The sequence below is a fragment of the Tupaia chinensis genome, unplaced genomic scaffold (assembly GCF_000334495.1).
Source record: "Tupaia chinensis unplaced genomic scaffold, TupChi_1.0 Scaffold000099_1, whole genome shotgun sequence".
Lineage (NCBI taxonomy): Eukaryota > Metazoa > Chordata > Mammalia > Scandentia > Tupaiidae > Tupaia > Tupaia belangeri.
Window position 1 is genome coordinate 3,603,173 of NW_006159563.1, and position 20,497 is coordinate 3,623,669.

Sequence of the window (20,497 nt, forward strand, 5' to 3'; positions counted from 1 at the left end):
TCCCTAGGGTAGGTAGCCAAGGAGATAGGTGCACAGCAAGGTGGGAGTACAGACTCAAGGGTAGAATAGGGCCAGAGGTACAGAGATCACAAAATCATACTCATTCTTCTGACTGAAAAGCACCAGGGCAGTGAGGCTGGGAAAAATAGAAGAGACATAGGAACAAATGGAGTGGAGTGGAGTGGAGTGGAGTATAGATGCATTGGCTTTAACAGGAAGTCCTTACAGTCCAAGATGTAGGCTTCTGTCCTAGCCAGAGAGCAGCTCCTACTCATATAAGTGTTGCCTCTGTGGAGCCAAAGGCAGACAAGTCTTGGTCTGTAGGTAAGTGGCTATGCAAATGAGAATGAACATAAACACTGGTAAAACTGCAACGGTAGGAGACAGACGATGCGTTCAGGCCCAGCTGCAAATGGTACAGGTGGTAGGACACCACCACGCCACGCTAGAGCATGGGAAGGCCCCAGTTGAGATCTTGGGTCTACCTAAACACCCCATGTGCCTGTGATCCTGGCTGGCATGAAGAAGGGGGTCATGACATGGAGAGATTCTGTAAAGGATAGCCTTCTCTCTCATAAGAAAAAGATTTATTTTACTGTAAAAAGAGGGGGGGGGAAAGGATCCATTCAGGCACCAGCCATGACTAGTCAGGCATAAAACTAAAGTTTTCATTACTATTAGTGTTTTTAACAGGACCAGCAGATGGCATAATGGTTATGTCACTAGACTCCCATGGAGTCGACCACAGTTCTAATCCTGGACCAGTGGCTTAAAACTCACACCAGGCGCATGTACATGCATGTGCAAAATCCCAAAAGCAGAATGGCGAAGGGATTGCGGCTTGGCCATACCCCAGGAGGATGTGATTTCTTGCTTTCTATCTCTCTGTATCGAGCACATGCATCCTATAGCAAAAATCTCTTTAAAAAAAAAAAAAGTTTCTTTCTTCGGAGAGAAAGAGAGAAGCATCTCTGACAGGGTCTTCATGCCACAATCCAGCCCCAGCTTCAGCCAGTCAGGATCACACGAATGCATACAGCGCGTTGTGTACACAGCAAGAGCTGAGGACATGAGACCTTCCCTTGTGGCTTCAGCATTGTTGCGCATTACATTGTCATTATATTAATTTCTTTGTTTCCTTTAATATGACAGAGGGCATGTGTGCTCATCAGAGAGAAAGAGAGGGAGAAAGAGAAAGTAACCCCCCCACACACAGTTGGGTTTGGTCACACTGCAATCCCTTCTCCTTCATTTGTCCATCCTGTTGAGATTTGGAGAACCAATGCACATGTGCCCAGTGCCTTTTATACGCCATCAGGGCCGAGACTTGAACCCCATGGTCAGCTATGTGAGATGCTGCTCCCTTAACTACTAGGTCATGGAGCCAGTCCCCACTATATTTATTTTTAAAGTCTACAAAATGTTAGTGGGTGTGCAGTTGCCTAAGGGTTTAGAAGCTTATAACGACTGTATTGCCTGACTTACACATTCTAATTTTTTTTAAGATTTATTAATTTTATTTGTTATTATTATTTATCTTTTTAACTTAACCAAAGGAGAGAGAGAGAGAGAAAGCAAGCTGCCAGATCTGGGACTAGAACCATGGTTGGCCATGTGGGAGTCCAGCACCTTAACCACCATGCCACCTGCCCGCTCTGACACACATTCTAATTCTAAGGCAGTTTGACTTTCATGCTGTCTAACATTCAAGAAATACTTATCAAAAAGAATTAAAATCGCGTATATCATCTTGTGAAATATTAAAATAAGAATCCCATGGTAGAAAATTATTATAAAAACTAACTCAATAATGTTAATTTCAATTAAAAATTTGAATATTTTGGCTTCATATTACTTACTTGTTCTTAATCTTCCATCATATATTTTTTAACTAATCTTAATTTAAATTATACTAAATTTAAAACCTAGAAAACTGAATGAAAAAGAATCTTTTTCCTAGAGTTTAAAAATGGTCCTACCTGAAATATTTTTATATTTGACAACTAATTTAAAATACTATCATTCCTGGGGTCAGCAGATGGCATGGTGGTTAAGGCACTGAACTCCCAAAAATCGACTGCAGTTCAAGTCCCAGACCCTACAGCTTGAAAATCATGCTGGGTGCACATGCCCAGAATTCCAAGAGGAAAATGGAGGAGAATGTTTGTGGTGTAGCCACACAGCCTAGAGGGTGATTTCTCACTCTCCCTCCCTCTCTGTCTCTCTCCATTGAGCAGATGAGTCTATGGCAAAAAGCTTAAAATAATAAAAATAAATAAATTTTAAAAACTATCATTCCTTTATAATTTATGTTTTTATGTGGAATTACAGCAGTAGTTCATATAGGCTGTCTTCATCTGTAAGATTGTAAGATTTGAAACTTAAGCTACTAGGATGACACTAATTATAGTTAATATGGAAGAGGAAAGTTATCAGAAGATGAAAGTTATCTTTTTAAAGTTAATATTGTTTATTGCTTCAGCAAAAACTGTTCAGACTTCAAAATACCCACACAAATGGACATGAAAGGCAAACATCTCCTCAGTTACAAGTGAATTTTTTTCAAAGATATACCAGAACTGCTTTTAAACATACTTTTTATTCTTAGAATTTGTGAAGCAAATAACCAAGAAAAGGAAAGTAATGAACAATTGGTCAGCTTCATAATACCCCCAAAAAAATAATGTCTGAATTTGAAAACAAAAAAGTACAAGACAACAAAAGCATTAATACCAAGAGCTTTAGTTGTATCACTCTTGATACAGCTTCCCATTTTAAATCATAGCTTACCCGAGGATCATTTTACATAACAGAATTTGTTTTGTAAACACATATATAGCCTGAGTTTCTATCCAAAGGATAGGATTACACTCAGTTGGAAATGTTCAAGAACAAATAAATGGGTTGAAAAAGTGTGGCACATATACCCTATGGAATACTATATTCAGCCATAAAAAAAAAAAAAAAAAAATGACACAACAAAATTTGAAAAAAAATGGATGAATATGGAAGATTTCATGTTAAATGAAGCAAGCCAGACTATGAAAGACAGGTATTGTATGTCCCCACTTACTATATACCAAATATCTGCACTCTATGGCAGAAACTGAAAGACTAGAAGGTAAAAAGCATGGAGAGCAACTGTGGATTCTAGAGACAGGGTAGGGGGACAACGGGCAATGGAGGGGGGAAGGGAGAAGGGAGGAAATTAAGGGAAAAAAAACAAAACACTTAATGACACAAAAATGAAAAATTATTTGCTAATGATTAAATGTATGGAAAGATCTTTGACTGGACTAGCATGCAGTGTACTCATCCTGGGGAAATTCATTGTGTATGTTGTAAATATGTACAGTGATTAAACGTAAAAAAATTTTTAAAAAGAAGAAAAAATAAAATAAAAAGGAGGAAGAAACAACACATACAGAGTCTAGGATGGCAGCCTGAGGCAAACTGCCTCTGAGGTGAACCATATATGGTCAATGAATGGAGGCACAATGGCAAAGCCAGCCGACTCATGTTAGGTGTGTTCGGAATCTTAATCCTTTACAGCTTACTGTGAATAATATCCATTCATATCCCCTGAGATTCAAATGCACTGGGAAGATGTCAAGTAAGTCTTCTACACATTGGTCTGCCCTGTAACCTCGGCTATCTCTGGCTGTCATTAATTTTTCATATTGAACTTAAACTTCCTAATAGGATTTTGTCCTAAGCAAAGGCAAATGTAATAATATGAAAACCAATCTTTATATGATATGAGTCAATAGAGTAAATTGTGTCTCTGAAAAACCATTTGATAGGCTTATTATTGATAACAGCAAACAGGAATTATTATATTACTGTCAAAAAACATCTTCTCAATACAAAGCAGAACCGTATTGAAGCAATATTTTATACAAGAGTTTACATTCTCTGTCAATTTGTTCTTGATTAAAGTGTAAGGAAAGGATTATTGCACTTACTTAATCATATGTGGCACAGTAACTTTGGAATTCTCTTCAAACACTATAGTCATTAAACCATTACATCGTATATTGTCCACACACTGTAAAATTAAAAATAGACAATTACAACCCACGAGAAAACCCAGGCAGGTCATATATTCCTAGAATTGTTTCTAGCAAATAAAAAGAAAAGAAAAAAAGTTTAGTTTCACATGCACACACACAGATAAACACACACACACACCACAGCTACCACCACCATCACATTGATAAGCAGATTCAATATCCAGAGACCACGACAGTGCACCAATCAAATGCCTGACAAATACATGAGGATGGACATAAGGGCTTTATTTTCCCTGAATGTGTTGGCTAAAAATTATGACCACACTGTCACATCGTCACAGTTTTCTGACTTTCCCAGCACTCCTTGACACCAGAGTTAGTGTGGGAGGAGGGTGGGAAATGGCAGAGGGTGAGAAATTGAGGGGGGGGGTGAATATATATATATATATATACACATACATACATACACACACACACACACATATATATATATATATATATATATATATGAAACTAGAAATGGAAAATTATCGATGATAACATGTATGATTAAGCCAGTATGCAGTATATTCTGGATGGAAAATCACACTTTGTATGCTGTTACGATGTTCAGTGAATGAATGTTAATTAATTAATTAATTAATTGAATATTTAAAAGAAGAAAAGCTTATACTTTCTGACCAAGACTGCCCCACCATATTCATCTTTTGCCACCAGGGGGTGATATGGAGTAACTAGATTTGAAATGGTGGCTTCCTTGGATGGAGTTCATCTTCTGTCTCACTAGTAAGCTCTCTGTCTGTTCTCAGGTGATTTTTTTGCCAATAAATTCTCACATTTTACTAGTCTCTCCAGCAGTTTCTATTGGCACCATGTTGCTTTGGTGAGGGGCAGTGTATAATTTTTCCTGTTTCTGGCACATTTAAGCCCTGTATCAGGTTTTTCTCTATTATAAAATAACTTAGAAACTTTTGATAATTTTCTCTACTTCCATTTTTCATATCTATGCCAAATGTGTCCATTTCAAATTTCCCTCTGCAGTTACTTTGTGTTAGAAAAAAATTTATTTTGAATTACCAATTTTGTCCTTGAACAAAATATATCTATATATACTAACAATATTAGAAATCAGAAAGGCTTCAAAGACACCATGTGGTACTTTGTGAGTGTGATTAGATGGTGCAAGAAGCAGACAGCCATGTGACCACACATCGATCCTGAACTCAGTGTTCACCCTAAACACCAATGTCTAATAAAAAAGATAAATACGTATGTAAGAAAGTCCAGATCATTGGAATCGTCTGCTTATTCAGTCTATTTAGTATTCCAGCCATTTTCATATTGTTTTTCTGGAAAATGTTGTCTTCCTTACATCTTATGCAATCATTTTAATTACCAGATATAAATGATCCTGATGTATGGGAATTAAGTGGAATAGTTTACACAGTTCCCCTTCAGTACATTTCCTTAAACCACAGATAACATCTGTAAATAATTTGTCATTTTTTGTGAGTACTTATGGCTATACAATTATAAAGTTTGTGATATCTATGCTTACATGTGAACTTACCCTCCATTTTGTTTCTATAAGATCAATTATAGAAGGACATACAATAAGACAAAAGCCAAAATAAGTGATAAAATAAGAGATGATTTGCCTAAAGGGTAGAAGACAATGCGATAAAGCCTGGAATGTAGTCACCACACACATTTTATGTTAACATTTGCTATAGTGAGCCTCAAAAAGGGACACATGATTAGCTACAAAATTCAAAGCTCAGTAGTTCAGTTAATCTTGGTCTAAGACCAGATAAAAAATTATGTCATTGGTTCTCATAAGGAAAATATGAGGGGCCTTCAAAAAGTTCATGTAAAACACATATGACAAAACTGTGCATAAACTTTTTTTTAAATTTTGCATTAAAATAAACTCACACTTTAATTCCATTTTTTCATGAATTTTTAAAAATCCCTTACATTTAATAACAGTAGTAAATGATGTCTTCATATCTTTAAAGTAACTACAAATTTTATCAAACTATTTAGAATAGGCTCCTCTACATTGGCTGAAAAGCAGAATTCCAAACAAAAAAACCCTGGGAAGACCCCAGAAAATGTGATCCAGATGTCCATCCTCCCCTATGGCTTGGTTCCAAGCACAGGCTTCACACTCTCCAGATAAGGTCGTGGACTACTCTTCTTCAGGTTGAATAAATTCTGCTTCTCTCATCCTAGATTTCATAAGTCTTGAGCAGCAGGAAGTTTGAAATGGTGTTCTCTCAGAGACTCTGAAACTGCAGTATCTTGTGTGTCTAGCTGTGCAGAGTCTGTTTTCTCCAGCGAGCCACGCTGCCACTACTTGGGAAGCAGAAGGACACCAGCACATCTATGAAAGCTCTCAGTAAGGGCCAGATGAACCACATGCAGTGGCTCCATTTCAGAACAGGAACACACATGGAAGAATGAAGAGATGGGACTAGCTGAGACATGAGTTCATAGTGGGGAAGAGAGTAATAGAAAGAAGCTGGGCCACAGGCAAGGAATTCTTAAATTTGTATTTTTATCCTGAAGCAGATAGGAAGCCACTAGGGTTCTACGCAGCTCATTTATGGTTAAAGATATACAACTGGTCTCATGGAGGTATTCAGTGGAAAAGAAGGAGTATGATTAGTGATAAAAGAGATCATCAGAACAATATTCTAAGTCAGTAAACAAAAGGACTCATATCTCCCATGAGATGGATCATGAGAATGAAGAGGAAGGTTAGAGACAAATGTGTTGAAGAAAGAAATAATAAAAAGTGATGAGTGAATGAATAAAAATTTTTAAGAAGGTAAATATCAAAGATGACCATTGTTATCCAACAAAACTAGTCTATCCTTTGGATTTTCAAGAACACCAAGAAGATGCACTGCCTATGTGACAGACTCTGGGCTAAGTGCAGGGAGATGAGGGGAGCAAGATAAGGATATGCGAAAAAGATTCAAAAACAAACACAGTGAGCCACTTCAAAATAACCTTGCCAATCCCAATGGGAAAATGGAAGAATATTACCTCAGTTTTTACCAAGCTAAGTGAGGAGGCGGGGGTGAACAGGGAGAAGGTGTGTTTGGGAGGCAGGAGAAGAGGGAGGAGACGAGTGATCCCTCATCCAGGGACCTTCCCAGCTATCCAATATACTTCTTTTCGCTCTCAGTGGTTCTGAAGCACAGTGAGGTACCACTTGGGTAACCAACACAAGAAGTGGGTTAAAGTAGTATTTGGTGAGACTTGTGGAGAAAAAACAATGTTTCTTCCATTTCTTTAAACATTGAAGCAAATGGCATAGTTATAGAGAAAAAGGCCTTATGATGACTGCACAATCAAGAACAGTGGTGAGGGAATGTCTAAGTGGGATCACTCACACTCACCCAGTCCCACAGGGTTCCAGAGAGACAACCACTCTATTCAAGTGGAGCCAGTCAAGGGCATCGGGGGTGGCTAGAGTTATACACATAGTCATTAAGAAGTGTCTATGCATCATCCTGAATAGGAACTTGGAAAGCAGAAGTTTGACTCCTGTGTCTTAGACATTCATAGCTCAAACCTCAGGAACTGGGTGGTACTGAGTCTGGAAACCTGGCAAATGCATTCCTGGAGATGGGTTCCAAGGGCAGTTTAGTCTACAGGTGTCAATAGTCAAAGAATGGAAAGGCAGAGCTATCCTGTGGCCCACCAAAGCTATGGATGTCCACCACCAGAGTTGTAGGCACAATTCTCTGCAGGCCGACTTTACCCATTTCCCTCCTCCTGGAGGCCAGAAGAGACAGAGCCCCTGCTCTTTGAAAGAGGGAACCAAGAAGAAAGATGTCTTAAGACCCATCTGCCTAGTTCACTTTCTTAGGGAACTCTGCAGGATTAAAAGTAGAAGCAGGGAAGATGACAACTCCTACAGTTCCCAGCAGAAGCCATGATGTGTGATCCATGTGCCAAAGGCTGAGAGAGGAGCCTACTCCACAGAGCCAAAGCACATCTTCTCTCCTGCCCCCAACATATGAAGTGTTTTGCTCTTGTCCATCCCTCATTTACTACACCAATCTGAGTATAGTGAGCCAAGACTTGGGAAGGCTTTGCAGAGAAAAGCAGAAGAGAAGCTCTGAGATATTTTTGACCAGACACATAGTTAACATATACAGATTAGGCTGCATAAAATTTGAAAGAAAGTAGAAAATAAATCTCTTTTTTTCACACTTAATATGAATACATATTAGAGTACTGCTTGGGCTGAAATATTTAATTTTTAAAGTATATAGCCACATAAAAAGAGAATTGAAAAGGGAAAGTAATGCCCTAAAAAATTGTCACAAAAATGGTGAAAAATAATAGGCTAAAAATTTTAATACTGAGATAGGCAGTTAGCTAGAAATGAGCGGGCAGCCCTAAGAAAATATCAGGACACCTGCCACATTAATCACAATTTATCAGGAGTTACAACCAGACCCTCCATGAAAATGCCTTCTTCCCATCCAGCTCCTGGGGCCAGGAGGGTGAGGCAGATTCCGTTTTTCTTCTTCAGTACTTGAGGAAGACACATAGGTCCGATTGCAAATTTCCCTCCTATCATTCCTCAAAAATACAAAAAGACCCAACCAGACATTTTTGGTCAACAGCCTGATACCCACTGGGACAATAAACTAATTGGGCAGTTCATTAGAATAAGGATGCTCCTACCATCCTGGCTCACACTGGGCACCAGCAGTTAGGTGATCAAATTCCTCAAATTCTTCACCTGTGAGAGAGGGGGCAAGCACAGGAGAAAGCCCACAAATTCAAACAAAAAAACATAGCTACTATGACAGACATTACACTGCTAAGTATCATCACCCCTAGTAATGAAAATAACACCTAACCAGTTCCAAACTCAGTTGCTACCTAACAATCTTCCCACCCAATTCTGGGTGTACTTCTTTTCTAAAAATATTTCTTTCCTATTAAATTCTCTTTTCTACTTACTTTCATTGTGGTTGTGGCTTTATTTTTGTGCCTCAGGACAGTTCTCTAATTTTAGAAATCTGGACCCAAAGAACCAAGGATTTTACACAACGCAGCTCAGCTCTCTCATCCTATGACAATACTATTAAGCTTTAGTTGATTTTCGTTTTAGTTTGTTGTGGTTCGCTTTTGGTCTTGATTTTTTTTTGCTACAGGGCACATGCACTTGCAGGGTAGGAGGAGAGACTGAGAGAGCGCTAGAGGGAAAATGAGAAAGCACTTCCCAGGGGAAATGGCCATGCTACATACAACCCCTTCGCCATTCTCCTCTTGGGACTTTGGGCATGCATGCACATGCACCCAGTGTTTTTCAAGACACCAGGTAAAGGTCTCAAACTGCTCAGTTGGCCATGTAGGATCCAGTGGCCTTAACCTCTGCGCCACCTGCTGGGCCCTTACCTGATTCTAATCTTATTAGCTGGGGTTGATCCACTGTCTTTAATCAATTTCCAATGACTTTGTTATTTTGATATTCTATAGTTTCCATTTTTAGATTTTCTATTTGGTCCTTCTTACATAGTGATCTATTCTTTCCTTATGGGCTTGTTCTTTCTTTTTTTCTTTTCTCCTTTTCTTTTCCCCTCTGTCCCTCCCTTTCTCCCTTCCTTCTATAGTTTCAATACATTTTAACTATTCTTCTTCTCCAGTCTTTTCCAAGCAGTCACCTATTATCTGAAGTCATTTCAGTGCTAATTCTACTGTTCTCTGTGTCTGCTGACTCTCACTCATGATAAGTAATTTACTTATGAACATTGTCATTTTATTTGAGCATCTGTCACAAGTCCTGGATTGTAGAAGTGTTTTACTAATGCAATGGCTTGTATTTGCTTCTACAAGCGTCTTTGGGATTTCAACAGTAGAAAGTTATTTTTATTTCGCAGTTTGGAATTTTCACACCATGTGACTATTACAAACGTGAATTTCAAATCTACAGGCCATAGAGACATTCACTTTCTAAAAGGAGACTTTTTTTAAAATGTGGAACCCAAGACAAAGAGAAAATTTTCCTATTTCTTTCCTTGATCCAATGGGTAGCTTTTCTTAAGTTCTTATTTCACAGAGGAGACAGGCTTCCAAGATCCAGGCCTTTAAAAGAGATCTCAGTTACTTTAATGGGTTCATCTATTTTAAATGCCTCCTTTATATGTTAATACTGCTAGGCTAGGAGGCCAATCCCCAACCTAAAAATCATTACCAAGGTCTTCACTCTGCAATTTAAAAGTTTTCTGTTCTGGCATTAAGTTCCATTGTTGTTTCTAGAACTCGAAATTTCCCTTTCTATCTGTAAATATCACCTATGTCTTAATTTTTTTTTTATTTTACTAATTCCATATGTTAATAATTTCTGTTTTTGTAGCTAGAGGGGCCCTAAGTCAGCTCAGCCCCCACACTGCCAGAATTAGAATTGAGGTAGATGTTTCATATCCAAAAGAAGAGATTTATGTCACCATTTTTGCACATCTTATTATCTAATGTCACGTCTCATCCATAAATCTTTCTGATTTATTGTGTAAAGCACTAAAATTATTCTCAATAATACAAAGAACTTTCACTTACACTCAAGTTTCAGGAACACAAAACATATATGCAATATGAACCATAGCTCAAAAGACCACATAATCAAAAGTCTTACTTTAGTAACACAAAAATATGAAAACTGGCACACAATCTTTAATCTATCCATGAGATGGATGGATGGATGGATGGATGGATGGATGGATGGAGAGACAGAGAGAAAGATCATATTATAGTGTATTTATAATAAAGGAGTGGTGTTCCAAACAGTTGTCATGTTGTCCCCAAAGCCTCATTCCCAGACAGGCTTCAGGGACAACAGGAGTTTGAAAACAACAGGATTCCTGGGAAGTCTGGGTCCACTGACTCTACTTTAACCAGAATATTTTGCTTTTGTCTAACTTCTTGACACTTGGATGATACTGCGTTGAAGAAAGGTCTCTACTATAGAAAAGGTTAAATATACAAGTGTGTATGTAAATATACTTACAGTTTAAAATATAATATATATTTATAATTATAAAAGCATGCATCTTCGTTCCTGAAGAGAAGTGATAGAGCCCAGAATGATAATTCTAGTCCATTCCCTTAATAACAAATAAATGGGATCAGCTACAGTAGCACACCCTGGACCTTGCTTTTTGGCAGCCTAAAGCCACATGAGAAACTTGGGTTCAATACCCAGCCCACCCTAAAGGGTTGCACAGTGCACACCTGTGGTCCCAGAAACTGAGGAAGCTAAGGCAGGAGAATCATGATAAAGCAAGACTCTGTCTTAAAACACCATGAGTCAGTCATGGCCTGGACGTTAAGGGAACTGGATCCCACATGGTAAATCACAGTTCGAGACCCAGATCCAGCAGCTTAAAAAATGTGCAAGGCATACCTGCATGTACAAAAATCCCAACAGGATGGAAAAATGGAAGAGAAAGGATTGCAGCATGACTATGCCCCATTGATGGTGGGGGATGGGGGTGCACTTCCTCTCTCTCCCTCTTTCTCTCTCTGGCAGGTGCATGTGCCCACTAGCAAGATACACACATATGCACACACCACAAAAAGCAGCAGCACCATATAAACATCTGCAGGTGTCATTAATGTTATACTGAATTCATGTGAATTACAGTACACCTTAAACTTAACAGGATAACCAAAGCAGGTTCCTAGGTCATGGATTGTCTAGCTCAGTTTGTGATGACTAGGCCTGGGAATATGTGTGCTCCTAAGAATCCTGGGTGATACTGAGCTGGTCCTCAGCCAATAGTGGAGAATGGCTTCAGGTTTTTGATGGTGTCACTTTAGGTACTGCCTGTACAAATGTGAGTAGTCTACCTGTCACCATGTTCTTTACATTTTCAGTACTTCTATGTAGTGAAAAGAAAGGTTGGATTTGATTTTTCTTTTAATTCACCTTTTTTGTGTTAAAGTAGCAAATTCCCTATTGATTCCAGAGAAGCTATTTTAAGGGAGAAAGCAGGTCCAGTCTGCTACAAAATTGTCTACACAGATCTGTATTTTGGCATACCTTCCAACTAGGGAGATCAGAAGTAAGTTTTAATTCCGTATGTTAGTTAATATCGCTAATTATAGCAAAATGGTTTAATAAACCATTATGTGTGACAGTGAAACAAGCACAAATGAATGTACTATATTGAAATAAATGGTCAAATCATCAGCCTCAAATCTTTCCCCTATAAATAGATGAAAAGGGGATGAACTATTGGCTGAGAACATTCGCCACTTGCATGTTTTCTTGAAGGCATCAATAGTTAATTATGACCCTACTGGTGTAACTAAAGGTGTAATTAATCATTCAGGCAATTGTTCCTTCTGAAAATTACAGCTTCACAGAGAAAGAGACTGGGCAAAGCTAAAAGTCTTAAATTTTGTAAAGAGATTCTTATGTGAATCTGGGATTTTATCAATACTCAGCAACCACTTTCCTTGTTATCATAGCTTTATTGTCTTAATAAGAGACACATGTGGTTAGTATGACATGTACAGGAGCTTAGTTAGGCGGCTTCAAATCCAATCACAGAAAGGACTGAGAAAAAGAAGGTGACAAAAATAAATAAATAAATAATGGAAAACATATTGATCATTTGAGTTGAAAGAAAATGTTCACCTCCCTAGTTTATAGGGATAGTTTCAATGACTTGATGTGCATCTGATATAAACAAATGAGAAACAGAAGTGGAAAATGTTTATCTTCCTGATGATTACAAAAAGGTAAATTAACACTGCTAGAAAGTAAAATAACTTCTCCATTAAATAAGCAAATGAGATAAGTGACAAAACTCAACATTGTAGGACTTAGAAGTGAAATGTTGAGTTATATATTTTCTGAAGAGGTTGTTGCTATAGGGCGCATGCGCTCACCAGACAGACAGAGAGAGACAGAGAGATAGAAAGCGAGAAATCACCCCCCAGGGAGGATGGCCACGCCGCAATCCCTTCTCCTCCATTCTCCTCTTGGGATCTTGGGCATGCACGCACACGCGCCCGGCATGAGTTTAAGCCACCGGGTCCGGGACTCGAACCACGGTCGACTACGTGGGAGTCCAGCGACATAGCCATTATGCTAACTGCTGGTCCTGAGTTATATATTTTCTGAAAGAATGTGACAGCCTGTAAAATCATGAATTATGTAATCATGAAAATGATCCGATTCTCTATACCAGCCATATACACTTTGGGAAATATATACCAGTAAGGGACTTTGACAGGAGGGAAAAACTTTTGCACAAAGTTAGCACTACATTATCTGTTAATCCTAAGACCTAGAAACAGTTCCCATACTCAATACTTAATTATTTTTTAAAAATCCATGAAAGTGATAAATTAATGTGCTATATATATAAATGAGGTAAAAACAAAAAGGGTATATCTACATACTCAGAGCCAAGCTGTAAAATTACTTCTGTACTATAGGATTGTAAAACCTTTAAAATGGAAAAAGTTCATTCTTTAAGACAAAAGTCCCTTAATGTAATTGTGGAAAAGTGATCTGTGAAGCTTGTTAAACCTAGGGACATTAGAAAGGCCTTGGAATGGGGGCTCAGGAATCTGCATTAGAAAAATTTTTTTACTATTTCTTTACTATGGTGGAAGGGACAGCAGTGCTGAGGTAAAACAGGCTGGGCACCAAAGGCCAGGATTTCTCTGACTGGCTATATGAATTCTTTGAGGAAACAGACATGTTTATTTGTTCAACAAAAATTGAGAGTAGGCTGCTCCAATATTGACAAAATTCTTGAACCATCTGAAAGTGTGTGGAACTAAGTACATTTAAGGCAATAGTGCATTGACTTGCTGTCAAACTTCTCAGTGAATGCCATCCAGATATTTATACTCAAAGGACAGCAACTGAACCAAGAATTTTTCTTTGTGAATCTCATAAAATTCTAAAAGCATGTCCCATCTATCCTAGACACACACATGATGCACACACTTGGTGGTGCTGCATTTTCCCTCAAGGATTAGCATACAGGAAATACCTGTAGAAAACCAGGGTCAGTATACAACAGGATTTACAGAATGTGTTACATGCTTATTTCAATCACCAGTAGATATCTGATGAATGTGAAAATTAAACATTTTTGATAAAACACACCATGTCACCAAAGCAGTACTGGGCAAAAAGAATAAAGTAGATGGCCTCTGGAGTCCTCCATGGGAGCTGAGAGCTAGTGCTTTCAGGGAATAAAAGAAATGAAGATTTTCTGCTGAGAAGTCAGCCTGATAGAGCCCCCTTTATCCTTCTCTCTCTGTCTTTCTCTCTCTTTATTTCTGTCTCTGTCTTTTCTTTTTTTAATTTTTCTTTTTTTTTTTTTTTGTTTTTTTTTTTTAAGGTAAAGTATTTTCTTGGCTCTGAAATCCTCCTTTATCTTGCTAATAATCCCCTTTCCTTCCTGCCATTTAGGAAAGGCAAAAATGGCAGGCCTTCAGAAGAAGACTGAGTACTCCATGGGAACTGAGATCTAGTGCTTTCTGCGATGCAGTTTTCATTTTTTTGTTTTTTAAAATAAATAAATAAATTTATTTTTGTTTTATTTCCTTTTTTTTTCTTTTTTCTCTCTCTTTTTTTATTCTTTCTTTTTTTCTCCTTGTTTTCTTATCCTTTTTCTTTTACCTCATCACTTTGCTGCTCAGCCTCCACACACTGAGTGTCTTAGACAGGTCTAAGTGAAACGTAGTCAAGCGTCTGAATACTATTAGGGTCAACATAGTCCTCAATTCCCACTGAATCTGGGGCACAAAGGGAGAAAAATGGGACAGCACAAAGTTTGCACGTCACCTCCTCCTGCACATCTCTGATCACTCAGGTTGAATTTCTAGAAATTAGGAAGAAATGAATAACCCATCAGATGACTAGAAATAATTTCTTATGCTTGCTGAGGCACAAGAAATATGAGAAACTAAGAAAATACCTCTTCCCCTAAAGGAAAAGAATAACTCTTCTTCATCCACAGACAGTACAATGGAACTCATGGAAATCTCTGATAAAGAATTTAGAACATTATAGTGACAACACTAACAGAGATGGAAGAGGAGAGAGACAATGAACTGCAGAAGAAAAAAGATGACGAGTTCCAGGAGGTGAGGAAGTTCTTGCGAGAGTTGAAAGAGGAAATATAAACTATAAAAAATAATCAAATGGAACTGATGAAGATGAAGGCTATAGTACAGGAAGTCCAAACCTCCCCTTGAAAGCATTAAAAGCAGACTAGATCATACAGAAAATCAAATCTCAGATGTAGAAGACAGAATCACTGGGCTAGTAAAATCTACCACAAAGACAAAAAATAGCCCCAAAAGCGAGAATAATATATGAGAAATACTAGATACCATTAAGTGTCCAAACATTCGGGCAATCAGTATCCCGGAAGATGAAGAGACACCCATAAGGACATTGATAATCTAGTCCAGGAAATTCTGGAAGAAAACTTTCCAAACCTACAGAGGCATTCAAAGATCCAGTCCCAAGAAATACAAAGAATACTATATCCAGCAAGATTATTCTCCATATGGGAAGAGAAGACAAGAACATTCTTAGATAAACAAAACCTGAAAGAGTTTACTAACACCAGACCAGTTCTCCAAGAAGTTCTGAAGGGAGTGCTATCCCAGGAAAACTAAAGTCGGACACACAGAAATAAGAGTTCTAAAATAGCTAAGAAAATAGCCAGCTTAAGAAGGCAGAGTTGAACGTTATCCTCCAAAATTTAAACAGAAAGATCAGACTACAACAGAAGATAGATTAAGTACATGAGTCTGAACTGATGAAATAGAATTTTATGACTTTTAACTAAAACATTACTGATTTTCTTCTATGCTTTGTTTTCCAGAGTTAAGGATTTTTGTCTTCTCTTGAATTGTGGACAGGTCCAGGTACCTACTATTTGAACAGAATTCTAACCCATTTCCTGGCTTTAAGTGTTAAGCAATATTCTCTCAAAAAAAAATTTTTTTTTGTTTTTGATTTATTAAAGCTAAAACTGCCTTTCTTGAAATTAACAACTATATTAATTTAAAAAACTTATTCAATGGCCACAGTAAGCTATATGGCCTCACCTAGGAGCTACTTTATATTCATCCCACCCATAGAGTTTCATGCCTAAAGTCAACATGCATTCACAGATATGTATACACCAGCTGTACTTGCTATTAAAAATATTTAGGCTGATTAAGATATTTTATGAATCAATAAAATATGAGAAAAAATAAAAAAGGAATGAAAGCAACTGCAAATATCAGAGATGGTGTTGGAGGAGGGTGGGAAATGTCAGTGGGTGAGAAATAGGGGTGAAAAAATATATTTATATGCAAGAAACAAGAAATGGAAAATTATTTGTTGATGATAACATGTATGATTAAGCCAATATACAGTATATTCTAGATGGGATATCACACTTTGTATGCTGTGATAATGTTCAGTTAAAGAATGTAAAATAAATTAATTAATTTTAAAAGTAGGTGGTATCTGACCACTTACCTTCAAAATACATTAAAAGCAGTGATAATCAAAACAGCATGGTACCAGCACCAACACAAACACATAGACCAATAGAACAGCATAGAGTATCCAGAAATAACCCCCAAATCAACTGATTTTTGACAAGGAGTATAAAACAATAAAGTGGGGAAAAGAAAGTCTTTACAGCAAATAGTGTGGGAAGAACTAGATAGCCATCTACAGAAAAATGAAACTGGACCCCCATCTCTCACCATTAACAAAAAATAAACTCAAAATGGATCAAAAATTTAAATGTAAAGCCTCAAACTATAAAGTCATTGGTAGAAAACGTCGGAGAAACTCTTAAAGACAATGGAGTCGACCATTATTTCTTAAATAAGACCCATAAGGCACAGACAACAATCCCAAAACTAAACAAGTGGGCTCATATCAAGCTAAAAAGCTTCTGCACAGGAAAGGAAACGACAATTAGAGTGAAGAGACAACCCTCAGGGGAAATATTTGCAAATCATTCCTCAGACAAGGAAGAAATTGATAACCAGAATGTATAAGAAACTCAAGCAACTCACCTGTTAAAAAAAAAAAAAAACTAATAATTTAATTTTTAGATGGACAAATGAACTGAACAGGCAACTCTCCAAGGAAGACATCTGAATAGCCCAAATACATATGAAAAAATGTTCAACATCCCTTATCATAAGGGAAATGTAAATCAAAACTACAATTTAAACCATGTCAGAATGAAGATGATTAAAAAAAAAATGTTACCAGGCAATGATGTACTGTTTAAGTCACTGGACTTTCACATGGCCAACCGTGGTTCAAGTCCTGAACCCAGAGGCTGGAAACTCACAAAGGGCATATGTGTGTGCATGCCCAAAATCCCAAGAGGAGAATGGAGGAGAAGGGATTTCAGCATGGCCATCCTCTCAAGGGGGTGATTTCTTGTTTTCTGTCTCTTTGTCTCTCTCTGTCTCTCCATCGAATGCATGCGCCCTATAGCAAAAATCTCTCTAATGCAAAGAGTGACAAGTGCTGGTGAGGCTGTGGTAGAAACAGAACTCTCCTACACTGTTGGTGGGAATGTAAACTAGTACAACCATTGTTTCCACTGTGGATAACACTGTGGAAGTTTCTCAAAAACATACTAATAGAATTACTATATACCCCCATAATCCTACTCCTTGGCATTTATCCAAAAGGTAGGAAGATACTCAGTTGTAGAGACACCTACATGTCCATGTTTACTGCAGTATTACTCACAATTGCTAAGACAAGGAATCAACTTATGTGCTCCAGAACTGATGACTTGATTGAAAAACTGTGGCACATATATGCTATGGAATAATACTTAACCCTAAGGAACAATGAGACCCTATCATTTGATTCAAAGTGGATGAATGTCTTAAGACTTAATGTTAAGCAAAGTAAACCAGACACTGAAAGACACACACTGTATATCCTTCCTTAATATATGCCAAATGTCTGTAACTCTATGGCAGAAATGGAAAGATCTGAAGCTGTAAGAGTAGGGAGAACAAGTGCAGATAGCAGAGACTATAAGGGAGGGAAGTAGATGGCAGAAGGTGGGAGGGGTGGGTGACAAAGGGAAGAATCACTTAACAGAAAAAAGAATGTAAAGTTCTCTGTTGAAAAAAATCTAAAGGCAAAATTCTTTTTTTTTTTTTTTTTGGAGAGATTGTCACTGTAGGGCGCGTGCGCTCGCCAGACAGACAGAGAGAGACATAGAGACAGAAAGCGAGAAATCACCCCCCAGGGGGGATGGTCACGCCGCAATCCCTTCTCCTCCATTCTCCTCTCGGGATCTTGGGCACGCACGCACACGCGCCCGGCGTGAGTTTTAAGCCACCGGGTCCGGGACACGAACCGCAGTCGACTACGTGGGAGTCCAGTGACATAGCCATTACGCTAACTGCTGGTTCCCTAAAGGCAATATTCTTTATTGGATTGTCATGTATTGCATGCATATGTTAAACATATTGTGTGCTATAGAGATGCACAATGATGGAATCTAAACGTTTAAAATAGAGAAAATTAAATATTTTGTATCGTTGATTTACTAAATTTGTGAAGAAATATAATTTAATGTCCAAGAATAACCTGGTTATACCAATTTTAGAAGAGGAAGTTCAGAATTCAGTTTCTGGGGAAAGCAAAGCATAGGAAATATAGAAAAAATGTACAGATCACATAATTAACATTAATTATGCACTGTACATACATCATTTTGTATCAGTCATGTATCCATATTATAGCTTCCTTGTTTAGTATAGGTTTTTATATGCTGTGTGTTGTTTTCTAAAATAGCAAATACTTTGGACAGCAGGTAATGTGCTGTACATAAATCATTTTGTATGTATCAGTCATGTATCCATATTATAGCTTCCTTGTTTAGTATAGGTTTTTATATGCTGTGTGTTGCTTTCTAAAATAGCAAATACTTTGGACAGCAGGTAATGTGGAGGTTAAGGTGTTGCATCCCACATGACCGAGTACGCCGTGTAGTCCCAGACCCAGTGACCTAAAAAACACACAGAGTGTATATGCATGTGTGCCAAAATAAAATAAAAAGGAGAGTGGAGAAGGGATTATGGAGTGACAACACACCCATCCCCAAAGGTAATTTCTCACTTTCTCTATCTCTGGCAAGTGTACATGCCCTATGACAAAAATCTAAAACAAAACAAAACAAAACAAAAAAGATAGGAAATACTTTCTAAGTTATTCAAGTTACTTAAATGAGATACTCGATGGGAAATACTTTTTAAGTTATTCAAGTTACTTAAATGAGATACTCATGATTTTTAAATAAGATTAGTATTATTTGTTTATAATGTCTGTTAATAAAAGAATTTACAAATTGCTGCTAAACATCATTGGATCACAGTCCTTGTCAAATAAGCCCATCTATAAAAAGATAATTAAGCTTGAGGTTTCACACAAGCCATTTACTAAAAGAGATGATTATATTCTCCTTTGGTTTTATCCTCGAGTTTAGATATTCTAGAAAATTCTGTAGTGCACAGTTCCATCATAACCATTGGTATTTCCAAAATGAAATACAGGTATTATAAAATTTTACTTACAGCTTTTGATATGCATTTATGATTTTGTGCATATATAAATGCAAATGAAGCATTACTAATGCTTAAATAATCTTGCCATACTACATAAAGTATATTCCAGGCCAGCGTACCTAGAAAGGTTTTACCTTTCTGCAGCAGTGGACTGTCAAATAGAAGATCAAAATAGCGATAAGGCATGAAGTGATTTTCTCACTTGAAACCTGCACTGTCTACCCCTTCTCTCATTCCTCTTAACTCTCTTCCAAAACTACTTTAGCTGAGAAGCTTTTCACCAGACTGAATTAGGGGCAGCTTATAATTGTATTCATTGCTTACAGATAATACTTCATATTAGCAATTACATTACACAACAGGAAAAGTGCATTGGCATAGGCTCTTGATTATCTTTGTTCTGCAAAACTGTTCTATTAGGTCGTTGGAAAAGTCACGATGTATTTTTCTATGCAAAAATGCATCATGACTTCTGACAACCCAATACTTTAGAAGACAGTCTTGAAAATAATTTGACTCTTCCTATTAGTAATATTAAATCTTTTCATCTAACCATCTAGGCTTCTTTAAATAGAACTTAAAAAATATTGTAGTGTTTATTTTATGCCCCTTCCCCACAAAGTTTATGTTTGAATTATATACCCATGTGAGATTACCTGCAACAATTCACAGGATTGTAGGGTTTTGATGAATGGACACACATTTGGGGGGTCTTAGTTATAATTTGATGTCCTAAGGATTCAAATGCAGATTTGAATTTGACTAACAATCTTATACGCCACTGCACAGAAAGGAAACAGCAATTAGCTGTTCTCAATAAAGCACTGGAAATCTTATTACCAAACTAGTCGCAATGAGGCATT

The 20,497-nt window shown here is 37.5% G+C and overlaps 1 protein-coding gene and 1 pseudogene across 1 annotated transcript in view; one reads left to right on the forward strand and one right to left on the reverse strand.

Moving 5' to 3' along the window:
- The window catches only part of RASGRF2 (Ras protein specific guanine nucleotide releasing factor 2), a 289,250-nt gene that overhangs the window by 114,013 nt on the left and 154,740 nt on the right, over nt 1–20,497 (reverse strand). The window contains 1 exon segment of the mRNA XM_006143501.3: nt 3,966–4,048. Coding sequence (XP_006143563.1) covers nt 3,966–4,048 — 83 coding nt within the window.
- On the forward strand, nt 13,610–18,720 carry LOC114006910 (MOB-like protein phocein pseudogene; annotated as a pseudogene).